The 25,933-nt window shown below is 45.4% G+C and overlaps 3 protein-coding genes and 1 long non-coding RNA gene across 8 annotated transcripts in view; 2 read left to right on the top strand and 2 right to left on the bottom strand.

Annotated features, from left to right (window-relative positions):
* LOC4576076 (SPARC) overlaps positions 1 to 354 on the bottom strand; it is a 4,706-nt gene extending 4,352 nt beyond the window's left edge. Inside the window, exon 1 of the mRNA XM_001237310.4 lies at positions 30 to 354. The gene's annotated coding sequence lies outside the window, so the exon portion shown is untranslated. The remainder of the gene's footprint in view (positions 1 to 29) is intronic.
* A 148-nt stretch (positions 355 to 502) lies between these two features.
* On the top strand, positions 503 to 1,564 carry LOC133393353 (uncharacterized). Of its 2 annotated transcripts, none has more exons than XR_009766119.1 (2): positions 503 to 639; positions 735 to 1,564. It is a non-coding gene; the product is annotated as an uncharacterized LOC133393353 (long non-coding RNA). The 2 variants fall into 2 exon arrangements; XR_009766117.1 differs by having other exon boundaries at positions 513 to 648.
* Positions 1,316 to 5,398, bottom strand: LOC1271959 (protein twisted gastrulation). Of its 2 annotated transcripts, none has more exons than XM_003436915.2 (4): positions 5,017 to 5,398; positions 3,319 to 3,801; positions 2,857 to 2,998; positions 1,316 to 2,750 (listed from the first exon to the last, which is right to left on the bottom strand). In XM_003436915.2, the coding sequence occupies exons 2-4, from the start codon at positions 3,758 to 3,760 to the stop codon at positions 2,558 to 2,560; spliced, it is 777 nt and encodes a 258-aa protein (XP_003436963.1). In that variant the 5' UTR covers positions 3,761 to 3,801; positions 5,017 to 5,398; the 3' UTR covers positions 1,316 to 2,557. The 2 variants fall into 2 exon arrangements, with proteins under 2 accessions (XP_003436963.1, XP_003436962.1); XM_003436914.2 differs by having other exon boundaries at positions 3,905 to 5,322.
* Positions 5,399 to 7,364: 1,966 nt separating this feature from the next.
* LOC1271960 (uncharacterized) overlaps positions 7,365 to 25,933 on the top strand; it is a 34,418-nt gene continuing 15,849 nt past the window's right edge. For 2 of the 3 annotated variants that reach the window (XM_061657874.1, XM_061657856.1), the window contains exon 1: positions 7,365 to 8,192. Coding sequence is in view for 1 of the 3 variants with exons in the window: in XM_061657885.1 (XP_061513869.1) it covers positions 8,184 to 8,192 (9 nt within the window). In the remaining 2 variants the exon portion in view is untranslated. The remainder of the gene's footprint in view (positions 8,193 to 25,933) is intronic. The other variant, XM_061657885.1, reaches the window with a different exon arrangement.

Below are 25,933 nucleotides of genomic sequence, written 5' to 3'. Positions count from 1 at the left end.
AGCTACTCCAAACTTTAATCTACACTTACTTTGAAGATTTCTGTTTCTTGTTGGTGAATATCGTTGAAGCACAGAATGTTACCAAAGACCCAAGGACTTGGTGCACCAGTAAACAATAACACTACACGGTAGCTGCGGTAGCTCCGGAAGCACGTCTCTTGCACCCGATTTGGTGGCGTCCGATCGGCACGATCGTTAGAGCCAGACTGACTCGACTCGGGCACAGAGAGTCGACCCGAACCCGCCGGGATGGGATCTCGTGGGCGTCCCGGTGATGCGACGACTCTTCCCGGCCAAGCGGAGCAAGCGAGAACACGCTCGCCACACTCCCTCCACAGTCGGCGGGGTCTGGGGAAGGGCGGGCGGGAACTGTTAAAGACAAAACCATAAGACCCCGCCGGATGATTAGCTCGCGTATGAGATGTAAGATTGCGCGCGCGCGCCCGCTCCCGCGCTCGTTTCCTCAGCCGAAGAATGTGCCGAAGTGTGTTCTGAAGTTTCGAATGGACCGGATGGACGGCCGTCCCTGCAAACCTCATTCGCTTGCCGACATTTGCACATGCGGTGAAGTAATTAAGGGCGATCTGTATGTGTTAGTGTGTGTGTGTGTTTGTTTGATACGCAAAAAGTACTGCTAAGGTCGTTAATGTAGGAAGGGGGGCTCGTGTACTTCTTGAAGCTGATGTGATTGCCGCATGGTTTTAATCTCCCTCCACTAATTATTTTCACTTTAGATGTCTTGAGATGACACGAATGAAGCCCGAGTGAAGTCTCTTTAATGTAGAGAAACATAACACAAAAGATGCATAACTACAACTCTGCCAGACCTACCAGGGCGATCCGGGCGTCTAGAAGAGCAAACGGGAAGCGGAGATCTAACAGGCCGTCACGTGTTGTCGGTAATGGGCACGCTTCCAGCCAGCCTGCCAACACATCCTAATGGCATTGCGAAGGAAAAAGAACCCTATCTGAGGAACGGGAGAGTGGCGAGAAGTAGAAGAGGAAGAGGGAGGAAAAAAACAAACGCTTCCGCTTCTTCGCCCAAGATAGCGCTCGTATTACGTATCGGTCTGCGGCAGCTGCGTTTTCAGTTAGATCGTACTGCTGCCATACTGCCTCGTTTATCGAGCGTGTTGTCTATGTGTTTGTGTGTGTGTGTGTTGCGGCATTGCTTTCACAGGGTTTTACGAGAGCAACTACAAAAAAAAGACACCATTTCCGTTTGTCCCAAATTCAAACAGCACCGACAAATCTTCACAAATCTTCAGGAACTCCCCAGTAAGTCACACCAGTAAAGATCGGAAAGCATGCGGAGTACTAGGAGATAGGCAAAGGCACTAGATTGATGAGGCTTTATTAACAGATATACAGGTAGCTTTTGTTACACTGGAAGGTAATAATGATAATGATTAGTCTAAAACCTTTCCCAGCAAGGCCGCTTGGTGCGTCCTGACTTGCACATGTTAAGCGACTTCCAGCGGTTTAAACAATGATTGCTGCATTAGGAAAAAACTTGCACCTATATCTCCCGGGATCATAAATAAAAAAAAATCAATTAAACACAGGCTGCGCTCGAATTAAATTTGTTTGTGTTGTATCTCACAACAACAGAGGGATTACACTTGTATTTCGGCTTACGAACATGGACATGGACAGGCAGGAGTATTAAACGTTCGACACTAAATCTCAAAAGCACACATTAACATACAGATACAGTACTCTTTTGTACACCAATTTCTATGTTGTTACTTGCTTGCGTTTGTGCTCATGCTAGATAACAGGCTAGTAATATTCTGCATTGCTCAATACTTCCTGTTCACTTTCTCACCACCTTTCAGCGTGCCTTGAGAGGGTCAGAGGACCTACGCTTAATGGCTAACACAACTCGCGCACACTCCACACTACAGATCAATCGCAAAGCAGACGATAAAGCACACGGGGGGCAAATAAGAGATGGCTTAGTGGGTCGGCTGCTTGCTTAAAGCTATTCGGGTTGGCAAAAGTGAAGTTCCCTTGTTCCTTCCCTGATTGTACCCCATCCAGGGGCATCGTGCTGCCTTGAGTTGATGGGAAGATTTTGACTGTACAATTTTAAATACAACCGTGTTGTTTTATTTTGATTGTTTCCGTTACTTGTTACTAAGCCCTATTCCAGAGCGGAAGCAGTAGCTGCTGCTTACATCCCATGCCCTTGCTATAACACATCTAACGCAGCTGCCGTAAGTTAGTAGTGCCTTAACGCTTGCCTTAACACTACACTAATGGACCTAAGTGTTCGCCTCTGTACAGCTTGCCTTGCTCTGCTTCCTTGTTCCGCGCCCCCTGCGGACTTTCCACGTCCTTCGAAATCTTACATTATGTCGTATGGATTAAAGAATTGCAAATATAATAATAATAATAATCGTACCGAAAATAAAACCCTGCTAAACGATAATCGAAATGCGTTGGCGTTATTATGCTGCTTGTCCCGCATCCGCCCTCATCGGCGGAATGGGGTGATGATGCGTTCGGTCAGGTAGCGGCGGACCAGGCAAAGTACCGGCAGCCCGAGCCCGATTCATATGTTGGTCGACTCGATCGCCGCATTGTCGAGCGGCCCCAGCCCGTCCCCGTAGTCCAGCTCGTCCTCTGGCGCGAAGTCGTCCAGGTCGTGCTCCTTGTTCTCGGGACAGTCGCGACAGCGCGACTCGTTGATGCCGTAGTTGAGACAGTACTGGCCGATGCACTCGCAGCAACCATCGTGGAACCAGCTGGTAGGGCGGAAGGGGGCAAGGGAAAGAAGCGATTAGAGTGCGCCTATCGATCGGAATGTTACCTTTTTGGGGGGGGGGGGGGGGGGGGGAAATGATGTCTCACCGATAACTGCTGGCACCCATCGTCCGGCAGCTCTCCTTGCACTTGTTCCAGGACATGCACTGGGCCTGGTAGGCGACGGTACAGTTGACCGTGATTTTGTTCGGATCCTCGTACTTCTGCTTCAGATCCATGTCGGTCGAGTCTGAAAGGTAGAGGAAGCGTTTAGTTGCCGATTGTTGCAATTGCAGGCTTTTCCCAACGATTTTGGAGTTTCTTGAATTCGATATTTTTTGAACTTTTTTTTTTAATTATTTTTTTCGCACAATTTGTTGCATCATTTCATTCGAAAAGCATGTCAGCACAATGCCAAAACACGACGAAACATGTTAAGGAAATAAAATAAAAAAATAAACAAAAACTCCTGGAACCAATTCAAACATCTTGCGAAACAAACATAAAAATCGTCGAATACAAAAAAAAACACTTTAAAAAAACGAACCCCGCCCGAAGAACGCTACTCACGGACAACGTATTTCGTCGCACCGTCACCCTTCGGCCCGTACAGTGCCGCATCGATGTCGATCGGGAACGAGATCACCTTCCAGCGGCCCTGCGCATCCTGCTCGGACGTGATCACGTCGTACAGGTTGGGGAAACCCTCCAGGTCCTCGATGTGCGACTGCTTCGACAGCTCGTTGGACGTTTCGTTCGGCTTCGGGCACATCTCGAGACAGCTGCAGCACTCGGTGTACAGGTAGCTCAGGCACTCGGCGCACTCCTTGCAGCAGGTGCAGCTCTTCATGTCGCACTTGCAGCTCTGCGTCAGCATGCACTTGGAGACGATCGAGGCGCACACCATCTCGTTGCAGCTCGCCGCTAGCTGGACGCAGGTCAGCAGCACCAGCACGGCGCCGGCGAGCAGCGCGAACGCTTTCCCGTCCGTCCGCCGCCTTTCGCGCTCCATTGGTTTGGAGGGGGGTGTTTTGGAGTAGCGTTTCTCGCAATCTGAGGAGGAAACGAAGGAGAAGAGAAAAGGGTAAGGGCAATGCTGATGGGATGCAGATGGGGGAAAATTTCCGTTCAAAGTTTTGCTTTTAAAGACACGCACACCACGCAGAGAGAGGCTTCCGACAGTTTCACTTCCGCTTGATGCTTCTTCTAGCCGAGACGCAATAAGGGTTGTCGGGTGCGATGCGGGGATGAAATTCTCTGAATTCTGCTTGAAGCGCTGGCTTCGCTTTGTTTGCGTTCACAGAACCACTCGCCCCTCTCGTTTGTTGACAAGATCTTATCAGGATCACGTTCAAGGAGCAACGGACATTCCGGAAGATTGTTCGACGAGCAAATCCCTTCCCACACTGACTGGCACTCTCTAATGCACACACTAATATTACCGGTCCATTGCTAGGTTATGTGTCTTTCCAACCTCTCTTCTCTCTCTCATGTTCTCTTCCTCCATCTCTCTCTCTCTCTCTCTCTCTCTCTCTCGGATCGTGCTAAGGTAAGATTCTCCAAAGTTAATTAATATGTAAACAAAACCGCATCGCCGCCGCGGTTGATCGTAAGCGGTGTGTTGATCGTTGCGTTGCGCTGAGCGGTGCTGTTTGAGCTGCACCTCGCCACCCTTTTACATGCCCCCTCGCCAACCACCCCCCCCCCCCCTCTCGCTGGTGGGCATTCGGTTCCAAGAGGGGGAAGTGGGTTGGGGATGGCGTTGTATGATTGTAGAGGGCGCGTGAAGGAAATTGTGGCGAACCTGTTTCGCGTGCTGTTTTTCTTTCGTCTCGGCCAGCCAAGGCCAGTTTACTCCTGGAGTGTGTGTATTTGTGTATGTGTGTGTGTGTGTGTGATAGCTTTCTAGAAGCTGCGCCTAGGAAAAGTGGAAGGGGGAAACGGGTGGGAACAGTGCACGATACATTCCAATCGCCCGGGGCCTGAGATCATTCTGCTGCGCTTGTTAGTTTTTGTTTGTTTGTGTGCGTGTGTGTGTGTGTGTGTGTAAATCAACACTCAAGCAGGGATCTGGCTTATGTCTGGAAGGCATTTCCGTGTCTTCCTTCTCACTCGTGCTTGACTTTTTTGCCCTTCCGCAGCACGGCAACTATTTGTTGTTGTTGCACGAGGGTGGAAAATATTGAAATTGATTCCGTTTTTTAAATACTCGGTCGCAAACCCCTGCCTGATCTTCCATTAAACCCTAAACGATAACAAAAGGCTTACCAGTAGCACACAAAAACACACACACGCGCGCGCGCGACAACAGGCTGTGAGCTTGATCACGATCGCCTTCCTTTCTTTCCTTTTTTTTTGCTTCACACTCTGGACCTGCTTGCGATGCTCGGTTCACCTCAGCGAACGATGTCTGTACGGAATTCCACCAAACGGTGACGGGACCGAATGTAACGCCGTTACGCAGTGTGTGCGTGCGCGCCCAACACCAAGCCGAACTGAAACCGATTCGGACGGCGGCGCAGGTCCCTACAGCATCCAGCACAGCTCGGACAGCTACATCACGCGCAACGCAACACACACACACACACACATGCGCATACTCCGGAATGGCACCACTATTGTTGTATTGCTTTTTGGTTTGGTGTATCGCTGTTTGTTTGGGTCAAGAAAGTTGGCCAGCTGTACTCTTCGCTCAAACAAGCGCGACGGTGGTGGTGATGGGCGAATCGGTTAAGTACCTGGAACGATAACTGGAACGGAACAGGTACGGGAGTTTGGGTCAGTCGAACCTAGTCTCGACCGCGGTGGCAATACAAGATCTCTTAAGGTTTTTTTTGCTGTATGCCAACACTTTGCGAGTTTGCCATGTGGTTTATTGTATGCTCTCTAAATGTTTGAATTAGTTATTTTTTGAACGTTAAGATGATAAACAAAATGGAAGGGATGAATTAAAAAAAAACTAAATTGAGCAATAGTCATTCAATCGTGGAACTTACTCAAAACTATTTGAGTAGTAGATTATAAATATTGAGAATTACTGTGCACGCATCTTTTTAATCCATACGCTCATTAATCCGTACTTTTGTCAACCGAATGCATGAGTTTAATCCGTGTTCAACCACAAGTAGCGAGATTTATTTAAAAAAAAATATTATAAATACCTCTCTATTTTTAATAATATTAGCTCTCGAAACGAAATTTGAGTATGTATGAAATATTATAATCAATTCATGTAGTGATGCAAACATTTAAATTTGAAAATTACAAACAAACATTTCATAACTTAATTTAATAATCCTCAATCAATCGTGGATTATCGAGAGTGAACAGCATTAAAAACAAACCTTCCAAAAAAAAAACCAGCACTAAAAAGAAAAAATAATAATAAATAAAAAAAACACAAAAAGACCATCGAGAAAATATCCCCAAGCAAAATGAGCGAAAAAGTGAAAATATTTTAAAGGGAGCTATAAAATAGATACAAAAAACAAGTATTCGCATGAACCCTGATTGTTTTGGTATGAAACTTTACATTCCAAGCAATTTTTTCTGCATCCTCAATCAGTAACTGTGTAGAGCTTAACCTTAAAGTGATTTCAAGACTAACGGAAAAAAATATTTTCAGATTCTGGTATTCTCATTGTTTGTTAACATTATGATTTCATAATGTGAAAAGGGTGAAAATAAAAAAAAAGAATTCATAGTTAACACTTACTTGAATCTCATAATGCATTTAATGAGTAACGTGTCAAACTTATATAATTTTTCATTCTCAAGGATTTACTGGGGTTAATTAATGAAATCATCACGTCCTTGTTGTGGGCACTCGTAAAATGTTTACAACATATTAATTTTGCTATTAAGTTGAGAAATATCACGCTTTTACATGCTTTGACAAATAATTGCTTAAATTTCTTTATTTGGCGCGGAGGTGACAAAATGTTGAAAAATTTGTCAACCTTGTCAAAACATCTTGTCAACGTCTGTATATCATCAATATTTTGTTTAAGAAGTACTTCATAGGTACATAAATCAAATAGAAAAATGCGTTTTAGCAATTTTACCATAGCAATGGGTCAAAACTGCGTCAAATAGCCGTTTGATTACGTCATCATTTTGTCACTCTCGTGGCCTTGCGCCTATTTAAGGTCACTCCATAATTTTGTCCATTGAACAATTCTACCGACCATAGTGAGCCGATCGGTTCATTATTCCCGCAACTTTTCAACTAGTGCATGCAAGGTTGCTTGAAAAAAGATACTATACGAGAAATATGTTTCCTGTGGAACGGATCTCAGCAAATTTAACGAACCGGCACTCAGCTGAGCACAGCTACACTCAGTTTCTCACGATCGATCTGGTGAGCCGTATTTCTCACTTGCCACTCAATGACAGTGCTGTTCGCCCTTTGCGTCATACTGGAATATGGGCATGGCCAAAAAGTAGCAATAAAATATTAAAATATATTACAAAAAAAAAATAGTATTATTTTTTTTTCTCCCAAGCATGAGCAAAATATAACTGCAATTTGAATTGAAAAAATGTTACACAAAATGTATAAAAAAAAGAAAAAAAAAAGAACTCAACTTTTTGTTGGCCAGGCGATGGTAGCTGCACAGGCCGCCCATGCAGACATGCATGAGCGGTTAAAATGTGCAGACGCTAGTGCACGCTTGGTGGAAAAAAAACGTCGTGTCCGTTAGTCGTGTTTAGGTCGGGCAGCGAGCAGCATCAACCTGGATCCGTCGACCGTCGAAATTTCTCCGCTCGCAGTTTGTTTGGTTTCGTTACCCATTTTCCGCACCTTAGGTGCGTTGTGCGGGCAAAGAAAGTAGCGCCAACAAAAAGGGAAAAGTTTGACTGTGACATCAAGTGATTTTAAGTGGCCAACTACGGCATAAAAAAAGGAGAAGAAATTGGTTAGTTTGAGAAAGTTATTAAATTTTTCTTGAAGCTCCCCTGCTCGGAGAGAAGCCCGGCACTGGTGAAACGGAGCATGTGGACTTGGAAGACGCGTGGATGATTGTGTGTTATAGTTACAGTTACAGTTTTGAAAGGTAAAAAAAAGGAAGAAACAACTCGTGTGTGACAGTCTCAAAACAGTAAGGGAAAAAGGGGCAAGCTAAGTAACGACCTTCCCCCCTTTTACTGTACTGCCAAAAACATAAAATTACGAAAGAAAAGGGAGCAACGACGGTTCGCTGCTTTTTTGTTTTGTTTTGTTTTTTGTTTTTGCAAACATCCCTTCGCGCTCAACCCAACGTCATCGTGTTCAACCGCAACCCAACGGGCAGTGCAGTCAAGCGAAGGGCATTCGTCCTTGCTGTTCGAGCAACACAAACTAAAGCCCGGCAAAGGATCGGGCACAGGAGTCGGCGTCGGAACGGGGTGAAAGCCACCTCGTGGCACAAAACGGCACCAAAACGGCTCCCAAAATGCTAGAGGTAAGTCGCTACGCGAATTTTTACATTCTTTGTGTGCGCGCAATGTTTGTATATGTGTGTTTCCGTGTGCTCTATTTGTATCCTTTTGTTTTTCCGTCTCTCGAGTGAACTGTTTTAGTTTGTAAGATAGAAATCTCCAACGAAAGAGTTCGGGGTTCGTCGCTTAGCATTTGCAGGGTTTGTTTTCGGTTTTATTTTGTATTGTAAAGCGTCATGTATCCGTTTTTTTTTAATTTTCTTGATTCGGAGTCTTCAACTAGTTGTCATTTTGTCGAAAATCTTCCAATTATGTACGTATATAAATAGTAGAAAGAACATATATGGCACTACAAGTCTTTTGTTTTGGCAAGCCCGCCAGGTACAGCGTTTGAAGAAACCCACAAATTCGCAACAAAAAGGGGATGATTGCTTTCCCGTGAGTGAAAAGTGATAAAAGAAAACACGACCTCGGGATTTACAGACACACCACCACCACCACCACCACCACCACCATTGGTTTGCTTAGGTTCCTCGCCTAGGCGCTAGCCAAAACGCTATCCGAACAGCTCGGGTGTGGCCAATTAGCGAATCGAAGCCGCCGGTTGCCCAGGCTTCCCCCTCTGGGCCGAAAACTGGGTCAGCACTCCTTCCGCCGGGGCCGGGCAGGGAAGTAGTGGGCACTTGCGCTTGGGCGGCTAATTATTTCATTTTCATTCGCTTCCTTATCTGTTGAGCGCGCGCGCTTTTCTGCTGCTGTTGCTGCTTCTGACTCGAACGGAAAAAAGGGAGCACGGGTGGATTTGTGTCAAAATCTTGCGCGTTTTGTTTCGCCTCCAAGTGAACGGGGGTATGAGGTTCCAGGGGAGGTTTTTTTGTGGATATCGTGATTGAATCCGTAAGCGTACCTGATCGTTAGTTTTTCTGGGTGTGGACAGGGTATTCTAGCAAGGTATGGCTGTAGTTTCGTTTGAAAGCTGAACGAGTTTCGTAAGGTCCAGCAAAACATTGTGGAAGAAACACACACACACACAGTTTTGATTATTATCCTCTCGTCAGCTTGATTCTTCTGGCTCATTTAAATCCTTGGCCTTAATTTCTTTTTGGAAGGTAGAAATTTAGGAAAGGATTCAGGCACAAAAAAAACCCAAATAAAAGCACAATGATGCCTACTTTAGCGCATCCTGGTGTGCTTCCACGAAGGATTGGGCCTTTGGTTGGGTGTTTCGAAATCATCCCCCCTTTTTTTCGGTGTGTAATTTACACCATCTGAAGAACCGATTTGGGTCCGCTCACGCTCTATCACGGATGGTTTAATTTATGCTGCATGCATCCACCCCATCCTAAAAGGAGCTGAGCCAGGTAAAACGGCAACTCATCGTAACAGCAGCTCAGAAGAGTATACAAAATATAGTTTTTATTGCAGAAAAAATTGCCACATCTCGAAAAAAATCTGGAGACAGCGCATATTTAATGTTTAGCAAATAAAGCGTTGCTCGCAACAGACTTCAACGCAGCGAAATTGAACCAAACACAAAAGCATCCAGCGTACGCACGTTGGAAGGGAAACTCGAGCCATCACTGGCTCATTAGGAGAAAAGTGAAAACACACCCCGCGTACGTGCGAGCTTTGCTGGGTTGTAGGTGGAACATGTGCGTGTGTGTGTTTGGAGTTCGGGTGGTTTTATCATATAAAAATAACGCACACACACACACACACGTGCTGCGCAGTAAAAGAGATCCAAACCGAAGACGCTTTCCTCTTTTCGAAAGAGCTGCGTTAGGCTCTTCTTTTCGGATGCTTTCTTTTGCGATTTCCACATACACACATGCAGGCTTTAACTCGCACGCAGCGTTTGACAGATGGGCAGTGGAAGGAAAAACGCATCGCGCTTGCTTTTCGTTTTTGTTTCCCTTCCGTCTCTTTCGCTTCTGTTGGAGCCTGCCGCACAGGAGAGACATGGGAAAAAAACGGCAGTTGAAAAAAATGGGAGGTAAAATCGCACAACTCGCACAACGGGTCAACGACACACGACATCTTCGCAGCAGGGTTCGATTGCATTAAGATGTTGCCAAAAAAAAAAAAAAAAAAAAAAAAAACAAAAAACAAAAAAAGACACAATCGCCCCATCCATGTCTTCTGTTTCGCCCGTCTTTAGCTCCTTTCGAAATGAATGCGCATCCAGCCAGCTCCCCAGCAAAGGTCGTTCAACGTGTCCAGCTCTGCTCCTTCCCTTTTTGGATATCTCGCACACCCTCCAACTCACCCCCTCTGCCTTTATGGTGAACCTTTGCCCCGCGGAACCTTATGGCTGTGCTGTTGGCCGCGGCCCTTACCTTTTATTAACGCCGGTAAGGTTGCCCTTTTTTTACCCGCTCGTTTGCTGCCGGACAATAAACTCTCGGCTCACAGCACTGCAACGGTAATCATCCGCCAAAAAAAAAAAAAAAAAAAAAAAAAAAAACAAAAAAACTGAGACCCTTCCAAGAAGTGGAGCTGCTCTCGATTGGCCCACAAAAAGGGTTGGGTAATTTGTTGTTGGGAGTGTTCGGTCGTGTTTTTATTTGTCTGCAGCTCTCCACTTTTAGATGGCTGGATGCGACCATGAACTCGTTTTTCATTTGTGCTGTTGCTGTAGTGTAGAGATGTTAGTACATATCTTTTCTTATTTATTGGGCCAACACAGCTCCTGAGAATTAGATCGTTTGCTTCCAAAATGAACGAACGATATGAACCAGAAGAAAAATACAAAGTTTGAAAATTGTTGCTGCGACCCTTCGTGGGGTGCTCCACACAAATTACGCGGATGCTGTTTTAGGTCTAGGGTTTAGATGCTCGAAAGTCACAGTCATCGCCACAGACAGTGACTCAATGGAGCTGCGTTGCTAAAGGTGCTGGGCAGGCGACCAACCCAAAGTGTTCGGTGTAGGGTGGCTGAAGGCTAAGAGGAGGTTTATTTTTTTAATGCAAATTGACAACCAATCGAGTGGCACACCTCCAAGAATCTTGTGGCGTCGTCGGCGGAAATCACTCGTTTGCGAAACATATATAAAAAATGCTGGTAGAATAAGAATAAGGTATATAAGCATAGGAATAAGAGTTCCGAAGCGAGATGAGTAAAAAGTATCACCAGAAGATATCTTTGAGAGTGAGATTGAAAAGTTTGAAGTTCTAACTGTGGATCTGACTAATATCTTAGAATTTGCGGTATTGGAGGAGTTTAAGAAGTAGATACAGGATGACACATGGAAAGGGCCTATCAGACTTAGATCCTGTTCATTATCCCTAATATCCCAATGTCCAAAAGCATTCCAATCTTTAATTTTCAAAGTCTGACTAATATCTTAGAATTTGGGATATTGGAGGAGTTTAAGAAGTAGGTACAGAATGACAAATGGAAAGGAGAAAATAGACTTAGATCCTGTCCATTATCCCTAACATCTCAATGCCCAATGCCCAGAGCCATTCCAATCTTTAATTTCCAAAATCATTGAAGTAAGATCTCCAAAGAGCTCCATCTATAATATCCCAGAACTAGGTTTTTGGAAATTCCAACAGAACTCCAACGGCTGCTGGGCTAATTTTGAAGTCGCTCTGTGTCTCCATTCGACGAACCGTTCGAAACTGACGTCAAACTACAACAAAAACAACAGCAAACACACAAAGCTAAATGAAGCGATCGCGTCGATCACTTTTACTTGTGATCCCGTTTGCTTCCCATGTTACCGGGCGCTTGGGATAAGAGAAAACGAACTTATAAAAAAAAAACTCGCTCAGGAATGGAAGACGCAAGCGGCACAAGGTTCACTTCCCGTACTCGTCCATCCGTCGTTACCGGTTGCTTCCGGGGAACCGGTTCTGGCTGGACGCGAACAGGGAAGTGTGTCACACCAGGCCAAGGAAAAAAAGGGAAAGTCCGCGAAAGCCTACCCAGGGGGAGATCAGGAGGGAAGCAACAATTTTGCAGTGAATGTTAACAAAAAAAAAAAAGAAAGAAAGAAAAAAACAGCTCCATCGTTGTACATGAAACTGTGACAGTTCGGGTGACTGTCAGCTTGTCCCTTGTCGATTGATGCCCCCCCAAAATCCTCACGATCGCTTTTCGCGCGTTTCGATTTAAAGGGCCCTCCGGTGTTTACGGTTTGGGCTGTACTATCCCACGCTAGACAACTTGAAGGTACCCTTCCCTCCTCTCGGCTCCAACTCGATTGGTCCGAAAATAGTGAAGGTCGATCTCACGCCGCCATCGATGAGTCAGCCAGTTCCTATTGGCGAAGAAACACCACCAAGTCCACTAAAAAAAAAAAAGGGATTAAAACCCGACCTCAAAACAACGACCAAAACGGTATGACAGCGTTGGAAAATGGGTGTAAGAGGCACAAATTTCCAAACATATCAAACGATCCCTCCCGCGTGGTGTCATTTCAAAAGCTACCGGGCCAGGCGGAGATTGAGATCCCATCGATCACCAACACGCGCACGCGTACTTTGATGAGGATTTATTTACAGGCAGGGTTACTCAGTTATGCAGTCAGATCGGTATTGTAAAGTGTTTGGTTTGGATTTTATATTCGTCGGACAATTTAAGTCTACAATAATTTCTGTAATGTTCTATACTTTAACCAAAGATGCACACGGACCGCAGACTTTGAGCCATTTTCCGTTGGATCAATTCCAGACAAGTTGGCCATACGTCTATGGAAGGGTTTCATACTATACTTGAAAAGCACAATAAGATTCTCAATTCTAATTGCGAAATTCACAATTTGAAAGTTAATTGTAAAAAGCGGAAATCTAAGAATTTTGACAAATGAGCTTAAACAAACGAGTGAAGATTGATGGCAGACGAATGTTGGAGAATCATCTTTGAAATTCAGCCCAAATAACTTATCGAGTGCGATCGTTTTGAAAGTCATGAAGAGACGTTTGGTTGTATAGGAAGTTAATTGGTTGATGGAGCATTCAGTAAACTTTCTAATTCTATGACGTAATGAACATTTAAAGTACTTGTTGATGTAATGATGTTGACATTTAGTAGTTGAAATAAACATTTGTGACGGCTGATGTTTGTACATGATTTGTCAAAATCAAATATGACAGATCAGATCTGTCTGTTGATGGCGAACAGTACATCCCGGAACAGAACGTTTGATCACTGTTGGAATTTATGACATCTCAGAAACCTGTAACAATCAACTTAGCAAACCCAGTATCCACAAGAAGCTCCGAACCAACCCCTGCAGCTTCTGCGTACGATTGCTGTTGCACGAGACAAATGGTAGAGGTTTTGGTAGACAAATGTCACGCTACCGAGGCGGTCGTCTCTTGCAACTTCCCGACTTTGTTCGCCAAAAACAAAAAAAGAAAGAAAAAGAAACACCAGGAGTGGCATCCCTCGCCCTCGTTTCTAATACAATCCGAGAGGCTGAAAGTTCGGTTCTGCCCTTGTACGGGCTGCACCGAGTGGCTTGAGCGAGGCGTTCAGGGCCGTGCGTTGGATGAGACGAGCAGCAGCAGATCGCCGACGCACAGCAAACCCTTTTGCAGGAAGATGCACGCCAAAACCGAAAAAGGGCATCCGTGTGTGTGTGTGTGGGGGGGGGGGGGGGGATGGTCTCTTACATCACTACAAAGTGAAACACAGCGCATCTGATGCGTGTCGCCAAATCGATCGATCGGATCCGCGTGATGGATTATGAGGTATGGCCAACTTAATGAAACGGTTTAAGCTTCCTTTTCTCTCTCTCTCGCTTCTCTCTTGCTTGTCGTAACGTGGCTTATTCGATCATTGCTGCACAGCTTGTGAAAGACTTAATCCCCCCCCCCTCCGCCCCCAACCCTCCTTTTCTAAAATAAATAAATTAAATTTCACCCATCGACTCGAAAGCTTAGCAAGCTGCGGCTAACGCACGAAACAAACAACTTCATCTCCGGGCAGCAGCAGCAGCAGCAGGCGACGAACCTTCTTTTCGTTGCCTTGTTTTGCTCCACGCCGCGATTGCTTATTGTGACCGCGGCGCCACGGCACGCGGGATGAAATCGACATATTTATTTAGCTGCGGTCTGGGCGGCACGATGCGGAGTGTTTTTTGCATTTCATGCGCATCGGCTTACTGAGCGGGCAGCTGGCAACTGTGCCAGAATGTGTCGGTTTGTTGACGGACAGGAGAGCCATTAGTAGGTCAGTCAAGATGGTGGGAAGGGGGGAAGGGGGGTGGCGTGTCTTTCTGCCATTTCCTTACGGACTAGAACTGAGCTGCATTGTGCAATGAAAGCACAAAAAAAGCAAAAAAAAAAAAATCGGGTTCGTCGCTGGTGGTGCGAAAAAAAAGAAATTCTTCTACTGCCCTACCAAACGGTACAAATGAGCGGTTTAATTTTTTAAACATTTTGCTCCTACTTTTGGACAAAATAACTGCAAATGTGTTACCGGTAGTGAAAGTTCTGGTTTTGGGTATGTTGGTTCAGTTGCAATTTACAAACAAAATAAAACCCTCTCAACAAAACACACTGCCAGAATGGCGACAAACACAAACCACTCCGCTACTTTGTGTATTTATTTATTTAGCTCTTGAACGCACATACGTAGCGCAAAAAAAAAACGCAACGAGAAATTCTTCCGCACCTTAATTGCAAAACGGTTGGCTCTTCCGCGCCAAGCCCGCAGAGAAGCGCAAAATCTGCACCGCTGGAAGCATCCAGGAAGTGGAAAACGCGCGACAAACAGGAAAGAAGAAAACAACATTCCCGCGGGCCAACGGGGTAAAGAATGTTCACACATGCGGCGAGGTTTCTCCTTCCCTGGCAAGCTGCCACTTTCCCTTCGGGTAGTGGTGAAACAAAGCCAAAACCAGAAAAAAGGGCAAAGAAAAAAGTCACCCGCGGAAAAGCAGAAAATGCGACCAAACTCAAACTCATACAGGGAAAGTCCGGCAGGAGGTTTTTCTCCGCCATTCCCTTTGGTGGAAGCTGCTTTGTGGCACCGAAGGGAGTGCTGTCCCGTGTAAGGGAGGCTCTGCTCGTCCGGACGGTTGGACTTTTCCGTGAAATTGAAAAACTGGTGCAGCGAAGGAGACAAAATAAAACCCCACGCGGCGGCAGGTATGGAGCGGTTTCTTTTCGCTGCAGTACAAATCAATAATCCATCGCAATACTCTATAATCGTCGTCGCCGCAGCGTTCAAGTCACTCGTCAATCTTGCCGGGCGACCGTTTAACCGGGCGTTAATGGTGGAGCTAATGAAAATGACATTTCCAAGCGCGATTATGGATTTATTTGCTTGGATGAATGTTTTTTTTCTTCTTCTTCTTCTTGCTGATCTCCCTTTTCCGATGAAATCTCTGATTGCCTCCCTTCGTGGAGGTTATGCATTAATTTGTGTTATTGTTTTTTTTTTATTGCACACCTCTTCTCAGCAAATCAAACCCGTATAATACGTATACTTTCACTCGACTGTTTTAATGCACACATTAGGAGGAGCAAAAACACTACACGCACACACACACACACGCTCGCTTGGTGTGTGCGAAATCTTTTACCGTGTGCGCTATCACGTAATTTATTGGTTCGACGAAGGTTTCTCGCGCTTCGCGCATTGTAATCCATCGAACAACCGGGAGCGGGATATGAGCTTTCTGATTATGCAGCCACGTGAAGCATCGCACTTTTTTTTCTTGTAACCTTTGCTGCCGAGCATGAAAAATATTAAGAAAAAGCTGCTGCGAGATGTATGGTTCATAAGAAAATAAAAACACGGTAATTAATATTCTAGGCAAAATGGTTGATTTGTTTGCAACAACAAGCTCTTTTTTTTTCGATCTCGACACGTTATTTGACTGCATCAAGATGATCTTTAACACATTGGTTCCCGTTAGTCGTTACGTTGATCGTTACGTTATCATTTGTAAGACACTCGAGAAAAGGTACAGGGTTTTCCAGGGGTTCTCATAGCTGTGGGACACTTGCTAGACTCTTTCCCATTGGAAGTGAACTTCATACGTTGGAATTGAACTCTATACCCTTTTTGGACAGGCACGTTGCACGTTCCTATTGGATTTCTCCAACAAGAGTGCTAGAGAGTCCAATTCCCATTACATTAAGTTCATTTCACGCAAGAAAGTGTTTACAAAGTGTCCCACAGCTATGAGAACTCCTGGAAAACCCTGTAAGCAACAGGGTGGTAATAATTTAATAGTTTTATTACATTCAAACAAAGCATTCAAATGAGCATTCGGCTCGCATACCTGTTCCAAGCACGTCACTGCAGCTTGTCAAGCGTTGTAGCCCCTCGTCCTGTAAAAGAAAAAAAAACGAGCACAATGGGAAGCAAAACGGTTGGCGGCCCACTGTCACCGGCGGGGTAGACGAACTAGGCTTTTACGAGCAGAAATCATGTCATTAGACATTATACCGGAACGCTGGGGGCCGCATTATTCAAACATCGGGGTTGTGTTCTCACTCTTTCTCACTGTTAAGGCAGCCCCATTTTCAGCTAACTGACCGAGCATAATTAGAATCGCTATTATTAAAGCCTGCGCCCCACCGCAGTGCACAGTTATCTTTTCGGCACGTCCGTTCTTGCGCTCGACTCGGACCACTTTTCCAAGGCGCAGCACCAAGACCCGGCTGGCGGCGATGATGATGATGATGCGAAGCTGAAATGGCTGAATGATTTTCGGGCAGCAAATGGAGCAGCAGCAGCAGCAGAAGCTCATTAGACTTCTGCTAGTCCGCGAAGGGGGAAAGCTCCTGTGCTGGAATCTAAAAAAAAAAAATAATAATAACAAAAATTGAAGCGAAAAGAAAAAAAACAAACAGCACCGTTTTTGTTGCTGTTTTCCCCCTTACGTTGAGACGTTCCTGTATGATTTTTTCTCATCGGCCGGGCAGGGGAGACGCAACACAGCATAGGTATAATTTTGTGTGCGTGTGGCTTTTCGAATGAGGGGGAGTTATGTGCAATCTCGTTAGATAAACGAATGACAGCCGCACAAACGCTGGGAGCATCTCCCGACCGAGGAAGCAAATCTTGCACCATTTTTAACTGTTTTTGCTCAGTTCTTTGCGGACGTGTGTATTGTTTTCTCTTGTTTATTTTCTAATCGCAAGAAAAACAGTTCAATTTCCCTGCCTGCAGTTACGTGAACAGGGGGGGGGTTCGCACCTATCTGTTGTGTAAGCTCGAAACGTGGAGACGCTCGCCGTTCTGGTGTTGCGTGTCTTATGAGGTAATGCTAGCATTGAAAGGGGTTTTTTTATGTTACAAATTGATCTGGAGCTGTGAATGCAAACGTAAAGATAGAGCGACGATAAGCAGCACAAGGGAAACGGGCAACTATACACAACGTTTGTCTTGCTCATGCTTGTTTGATGCTGTTTTATCAAATCTGGTGCTGTCAAGTGCACTAATTCCGGGCGAGCAATTCAAAACAATATTGCTGATAAGATGAAACAGATCAAAACAGTCCACTTTAATTCATCCCACAATCTCCAGTGAATGCGGTGAGTGGGAATTATTATTTTTTCGGGACACGAAAAGAAAATCATAAAAGAAGGCAAAATCATAAAATGGATGCAAAAATAGGCCCGAAACTCCTCGGTCCGTCACCAACCATATCGTGTGAACGTAAGCATTCGCTAATGAGCGGTAGCTGGGGCCACTAAAAAAAAAAGAAAATAATGTAATATGCACTCTCGGGGTGGAGCCTTCTTTTGGCGCAGCATAATTACCGCACGACGCAGCAGCTGGCCTGCCTTCATTACCGGCGGTAGAATAGAAGCTACGGTAGCGCGCGAAGCTTAATGACAAGCGGCGCGATTAGAATGATTGGAAAGCCCGCGGAAGGGATTTTTCATATCGCGCACTCAGTTTTTTTTTTGTGCGCGGCTTAATTAGTTAATTATGATGAGGAATCGCTCTCCCCAGAGTGAGCGAGTGGGCAAAAGAAATCACCCCAAAAAAAAAAAAAAAAAGAACAACCCTCCGTAACAAAAATGACTGGTTTTAAGATTTCCCGTCGCAAACCGCTACTACTGGGGCCACCGCTTTTCTCCCGACTGGGTTGAAAATAGGGTGGAATAGGGTTCGGTTTCGTTTCTGCCTCATTTCGACGGTTTCGACGTTTCGGTCGGATTTCTTTTTACTGTTTGATTTGACCACAATTATCGCGGGCCTGCAATGACGCGCTGTCACAAGCAATGAAATTTCTTCATTCCGTGGCGCGGACCAGGCGTGGATTGTGGTCGGTCTGTGGGACCATGGAGCGAAAGCAAACCGGGGTGTGTTCGTGTGGGCCATCAGCGGCAATGGGATGCTCGCCCAGTACTTTCCCAGATTTGGGGCGTATGGGGGAAGAAAGAGTAGGTCAGTTTGTGTGTGAAACCATCGCACGACACGAGGAGTGTTTGATATGGCTGTAGAATGATTTTTGGTGTTTTTTTTTTTTAATTTGACATCTACAAGGGATTATCCTGAATATCATCTTGACGTAAATAACACAACACGTGGGTAAATAGCTTCAAAAGTTTGAAAGCTTCTTGTTGTTTTCAGAAAAAATAATTTGGGGTTCGTCGCTTGCTATCCAAAGCCGTAGTTTCGGTCAAGTCTTTTGTATTTTTTAGCGACAAGAGTCAGTGTTTTCAATTCTCTACGTTCGGAGCCTTCAATTCGTATTGATTAGATTGAATTGAGCCTCATTTGACCTACTAAGACACTATCCATTATGACATATACATCATGTGCAGGGGTTTCCTAGTAAATTTCCAATGTCAAACACATTTTTCATTGCAATGTTGTATTTGCATCACAATTATGTTTCAGTTCTTCCACATGATTGTCGTCACGTCTCAAGCTTCCATTGAGTTTGACAGTTCTTTTGAGGTGTGTTGAAAATCATGTGTAAGAACGGAAATTGTATTGTGATGCCTAACCAATGTGTGACAGCTGTTGAAAAACATGCTGCAGGCATTGAATAATGATGTGCACACTCGAAAGTGATGGGGGAAAATCCTGTAAAACCAATAACAATTCAGTTACAAAATATCAACATAGCTGCCACAATGTTGATTGAATATTTTTTTGAAACTCTTCTTAAATAAATTAATCAAATCGTTTCTAAACAAACAAATAAAAAAAACACTGCTGCAAAACCCTGCAAATCGCATTATTTAATGGTTAAAAAAAATCATATTAATTATGATTTTACCTTACTGCGTCACCAATCACGGCATTCTAATGGGCGTGATGCAACAGCCAGCCAGCACAAATTCAATTAGGTTGTCTTGTGCTTATCTTGTCACAGTGTTAGGGGCCGGGAAGAGCAAAACAATCCCCTAGTTCCGTCCCGACTGCACAGTTTAACTCCCACAGGCCGCGAACTGTCCCAAGAATTGGTCATCATTTGCTCATCAGTTTTTTTTTCGTTGGTGTTTTTTGGGGAGCTGAGAAGGTATTTTTTCTCCACCTGCCTCCTTCACTCCAACTGTAGCATTGTCCACGGTGAAGTGACAAATGAGCTACGCTTACCAAGCAGGGGCCAGTGCTTGTGTCCCGTCATTTAGCGTCTAATTTTTGGGGTCAGCTAATTACTTCATAGAATTTAATCACGACCGTATCGGGGGGATAACTCCCCCTTTGGGATGGAGCAGCTGCAGCTCAGTGTTCACGCCTCCCTCTCCATCGCTGTGTGGTGCTAAAAGAACTCCAGACGCTCAACGCAGCAGCGGCGCAAAAGGATGGCGTGGTTGGCGGTGGCGCATAAATTTGTTTCGCTCGGAAGAAGCAATGTTCTGCTTTCGAGGGATTTCGTTTTATTTTGGGTGTCATACATTTAAACATAACTCCGTGTGTTTGTGTGTGTGTGTGTATGAGTGAATGAATAGTTTCGTGTTCTCACGGATTTGGCAAATTCCAATCCCGCGGGTAGATCTAGAACGCAGGGCAGGGGGGGGGGGGGGAAGGTAGAGAATGATGCTAAACCATTGTTATAGAAATTATCATTTACACATTTTTGGTCAATTGTTACTTTTAAAAAGCCAGACCTTTCCACTAGCCCAAAGGAACTGAAGTGACTGCAGTGAGCGAGGGGGGGGGGGGGTGGAGGGGGGGGGGAGTGGAAATAGATGTAATTTTCTTGAAAGTAATAAAACTTAAACGGGCATAGTGTTGCAATGCTGGGTTGGCATAAAAAGGCAATAAAAAGGCCCCACACTGTTTTTTTTTTACTTTCCCTCCCTGGCACTGGCTGGGGTTCGTCGCTTGCCTTGTTATCGAAATCGATTGATCGTTTTTGATAAAAAAACCGACTTGCACCATTTAATTTAAAGCTGCTGCTGCCAGCCTCCTAGGTAGGCTGCCATTTGGCTTGGTGGAAAACCCACACACACACGCACACACACAAAGGCTCATTACGCACTGGTGGTGCCTTTCACACGGTACTGCGGATGCGTGAGACGGAGTAAAAACTGTGAAACGAAATCCAAATCCAAGCGAAAGAAAGCATCCCAAACTAACAATCTCGCAGAAACAATTGTTTTACGATAAGAAATGAAGGAACACACACACACACACACCCAACGCCGAAAACAGATCACGAACCTGCAAGAGATAATGTGTGTGGGGAGGGGTGGGCGCACTGCCGGGAATGGTTTTATTGCGTGGTGTCATTTTTAAAAGCAATTCCATCCACGCCCGGAAGATGATCTCGCTGACACGGTGCAATGTTTCTAACATGGCCGTTTTGAAGCGCCCGGTGCGTGTGCTGGTAGGTTTTTTTTTGTTTTGTATTCCCCTGTTGCACTACCCACCCATTTCGGCGTTTCGCTGTTTGGTAGGGAAATAAAGTACAGCAAGCAAAACAATGATTGGTGGGAAAATTAACAGCACCAAATCAGCAGATATGGCGCGCAAATCAAAATCAAGATAGACGGATGGTTTTGCGAGCCGTTTTTTGTTTTGTTTGGCTTTCTGTGCTCGCTCACTTTTGCATTTCGATTTGTATCCACACGGGAGGCTTCAATCGCGCAAGAGAGTTGTCGCCGCGAACTTTGCAGTGCTTTTCATTTAGCGCACCGCACGTATTTCGTCTTGTATCAAAAGACTATACAGGGTTTTCCAGGGGTTCTCGTAGTTGCGGGACACTTCCTAGACACTTTCCCATTGGAAGTGAACTTCGTACGTTGGAAATTGAACGGTATGGCACCTTTTTTGAACAAGCTCCTTGGAAATTCCACTTGGATTTGTCCAACAAGAGTGCTAGAGAGTCCAATTCCCATTACATTAAGTTCATTTGACGTAAGAAAGTGTCCCACAGCTATGAGAACTTCTGGAAAACCCTGCAAAGCGAACATCATCTCCGGCTGCGGATGGTAACCGCGGGCCTGAGTGAGGCGCGGTTGCTCGTTTCCATTCCGTTTTTCCGGGCCCGGGCACGGACGGCATCGGTGTCATTCGGTGCGGGGAAATTGCGATGCACGCCAACGCGGTGTAAGTGGAGCAAACAAACACGAACCGTGTTGAGCGGCACACACAAAAAAAGCTTACCTCGCACAGCAAACAAAGCCCGTGGGCCCGCGATGCATCTTGCCGAGCTCTTTTTAGCGTTTTTTTTTTTGTTTGTTTTATTTTTAGGCAACATTTGGTGTGTTCTTACCGTCGAATTGTGTTTTGTTTGTTTCTAGCACTACTTGTGGCTTGCGCTCCACGGCTTCCACGGCGAGTGTTTTTGCAAGCGTGGCCAGATGTGTTGTTGATGTTTTATTGTTCCGTTTTGGAAGCAAATAGGAAAACACTAGCCAGTCACATAATGCCTGCGCGCTAAGGGGCACACACAGTCAAAAGGGAGTGCGGTAGCTGAAGGGGCGATTTTAAGTAGAAACAATAAAATAAATAAACACACATTTGATGGGAAGGATGCAACGTGGCTTGAGCAACGTGTTCGTACGTCAAAGTGAAGCAATCGAATAGCAGATGAGTCGTGTGTGTTTTTTTATTTTGGTGTGGCTTCTGTAACCGCGCTCATAACTTTCCCCATCCCCTGGCCTAGCCCTTGCGGTAATGGTAGGCGAGGAGAAACATCAGCGCTAGGAAAAATAGTAACAAAAAAAAAAAAAAGAAACACACACAATCGTACAATTGGCTTTCTTTCCATCGTTTCGTTGCGATGAAATTCAATTCGGCATATATATACTTTCTCCCCAAACCCGTACGCGCGAAGGGAATCGGAAAATCGATCGACTTCTCATTACACCGTTCGGTTCGGACGCGCGGGCTCGATTCATTCCGCGCCCGTCGTTCCGGCGGGAGGGGGGGGGGGGGGTGGGGGTTAGGGCGGTGCGGGCGTATTAATTTGTTGATTGATTTCTCTTTCTCCTTTCTTCGTAGGGGGAGAAACAAATTTTTAATTATTATTTTCGCACAAGATAACACCATTCTTGGACGCCTGACACGGCTAAAGTTTCGTTCGAGCGCATGCTTTGCTGGAGATGTGGGGTTTTGTATGGAGTGTGGACATTGCTTCAGCCGCCAAATGTCAAACTATTTGCAAAAAAAAAAGCAAACTATTATCGTAAAAACCCCTCAGCTACCTTTACGGAGGGTTTCTCGCTTGCCCTTGAGTTTAAGTCTTTTGTTCGAATGATTTTACAGGTCTGTCATTAATCAATTTTTATTGTTGAAGTGGTGTTTTATGCGATTCAAAATCAAATTCTTGGGTTAAAAACTGCCCAATCGAATTGAAAATTTTGAAAAAAAACCGTTAATTTCAAACACATTTAACAGTTTATTTATTTAATTATGCAGCATGGTGATGCCAAATGGATACATTTGATTTGTGTACGAAACGTTGTGAGCCAGGGTTTGTGTTCATACTTCCCAGTTAGTATGTAAGTACCTAACAAAAAGCACGCTAGAGTCTTTTCCCTCATTGATGTCTGCAAATAGGGTCACCCAGCAAGAAAGGAAGAGATAGGGCGCGAGACCAAGCGAGCGTCATTCGATGTACGTTTGCTGCTTACGTTTCGAGCACTATTTTCAATCAGAAACGAAAACAGAAGCCCACCGACTGCGACTTTCTGTCGGGTTTTCCTCACTTTCCACAACGAACGACAACCCGTTGACAAGTGCCTCTCTTTCTCTCCCCCCCCTCCCCCTTTCTCTTAACCCCTCTACTCCGGCCGTGCATCATCTCGTCAGCAAAAACCCTACCAACTGCCGATTCGGTTGATTTCACTTTCCTGCCCCCCTGCCCGTTCAACCGTTCGCGATCGAAACCATTCCTTGCACGGATCATCGAACCGAACCGCAGGCACACCGCCACCTTGTGGGTGGATGGAAGGAGAAGGGGTTGAGGAGTTTTTCTTCGCCTATTGCGCGCATTGGAAATGGTGCCTGTTTTCCTCGGCGAAAAGGGCTTCGCTAGGGTTGCGCTATCAAACACATCTGCGCTGTGCTGTGCTGGGGCAGCGAGTGCTCTGGGTCGGCGGTCGGGCATGAAGCTGCTTGATGAACTTTGACGTGAAATACCCCCCGCTCAAAAAGAGGGGATACGCACGGCGCAAGGGAAGGGAATTTGGACCAGGAAATTAGAGAAAAGAAAAGCAATAACAACAGCTTGATGTTCGCTACAAGAAATACACCTGTAAGCGAGCCGCTCGTCGTCAAAACAACGAAAAAATCCGGCACCTCGCTCGCGCGTGTGTGTGTGCGGTGGCGGTTGCTGAGTGCTCCAGTTTCGAGCGCTCAACAAACCACCACCGAACCCCTCTATAGCCTCCCTTTCGGAATGGACATTCAATTCGCTGGCAGTGGAAGGTACAGACAGACAGACAACCCCAAAACGGCACACGAAGGTGCGCACCTTCGAATGCTTTGGCTTTGCAGGGCACGGGGTCTTGACAGCGGAGGACCGGGGGGGGCCACGCGGGCCTGTTGTTTCGTGGCTTGTTGATCTTTAGCGCGTTTAAATGCCGCTGTCAGATCGGGTGAACGGTACTGGTAATTTAACGCGGCGGGAAGGCGAGCGAGGCAACGCGACGAACGGGCAGCGGTGGAAGTAAAAGGGATTGCCCGTATAAAAAGCACACACACATACACACAGCACAGGAATGCTAACCGCTCAGGTTCTCAAAATACCATTACAGCAGCAAAAAATCGAAAAAAAAAACAAAAAAACACTTTGAAAAGGCTAGGCCGCCGGTTCTATTGGACGCCAGTCGGAAAGGCGCGAGCGAGCGAGAACGTCGAATGCCCGATCGACTGCCAGCGTGACGGTGTGCGTTACCAGCCGAAGGTTAGCCTCCCAGCTGCGCGCTGCGAAGACTCATCGGTGCAAGTGCACGGATAAGCTCTAGGTACGGCGCGTACTTCTCGCCCGGGCGGATCCGGATCAGGTTACGCGAAAACATCTGGTCTGGAGATACTGCTTCTGCACCGTCATGCCGTCTGCAATTGGAAAGCCATCACCGTGTAATTGATTTGTGGGTAGTGCACTGCTGCGGAAGTAGCATTCGACACTGGAGCGATATCTCGCTCTGGCACGCCTGGCAGCAACGCTTCTCCTCTTGCTCGTTGTACCACTTCTGGCGATGGTTTGGCTTTGATATTTCATGATTTGTGGTTTTGCGTCTGCGGGAGCTTCCCCACCCGACCGAGAAGCTTTCAGTTTGAAGCGCTTTGGAGCTCCGATTAGGTCCGCAAGAAAATTCGTTTATTCACAATAACTTTGTATCCTAAAGCCATTGGAAGCTTAGCAGGAAGAGATCTTGATTCAAATTTGATTCAGATTTGTAGTTGCAGATAGCATTCCAACATTTGGGCTTTGATGTCTTTTGGACATCTGCGTCAAAACAATCTTGAAGATCTTTCTCCGTAACCTATACCCCAATGATATTGGAAGAATTCTTGGATGTTGTTGACAAACTATGTAGTGGAGCTAAAAAAGAGCTTGGAATTCAAATTTGATTAATATTTGTAGTTGCAGATAGCATTCCAACATTTGGGCTTTGATGTCTTTTGGAGGTCTGCGTCAAAACAATCTTGAAGATCTTTCTCCGTAATCTATACTCCACTGATATTGGAAGAATTCTTGGATATTGTTGACAAACTATGTAGTGGAGCTAAAAAAGAGCATGGAATTCAAATTTGATTAATATTTGTAGTTGCAGATAGCATTCCAACATTTGGGCTTTGATGTCTTTTGGACATCTGCGTTAAAACAATCTTGAAGATCTTTCTCCGTAACCTATACCCCAATGATATTGGAAGAATTCTTGGATGTTGTTGACAAACTTGTATTCCAATACCTGTGACATCTCTTCAAACTTGATATATTTACACAAAACCAGAAGATCAATCGAATATCTAAGTTCCAATATCTTAGGACCTAAGGAAGTTCGCGCATTTCTAGAAGCGTTCACATGAGCAGAAATTCCAATCTTTGCTCAATACGAGAGCATTAAACACAAGTAGAACTCCAGGAAGTTCATTAAAAGCTTGTACTGCAACAACACTGCAGTAAATTCCCGACATTGGAGCATTACGTCTCGTATCTAATCAAAAACGATCCCGTCTTCTTACATATGACAAGACTCACCAGTAGCAGTTGGATCGCAAAAAAAAAAGATTCTCTTGAAACCTATCGTGCAACAGCACGGGAAGCATTTCCAACGTGGGAATCTCTGCAATCTCCTACACGCCCGCTCGGCCCCATCTCCAATGCCCCGATGACCTGCTTGCCCGTTGTGCACGATCAGCGTGGCGATATCAGCG

The sequence above is a fragment of the Anopheles gambiae genome, chromosome X, assembly GCF_943734735.2.
Source record: "Anopheles gambiae chromosome X, idAnoGambNW_F1_1, whole genome shotgun sequence".
Taxonomy (NCBI): Eukaryota; Metazoa; Arthropoda; class Insecta; order Diptera; family Culicidae; genus Anopheles; species Anopheles gambiae.
This window is presented reverse-complemented; position numbering and strand designations above follow the sequence as displayed.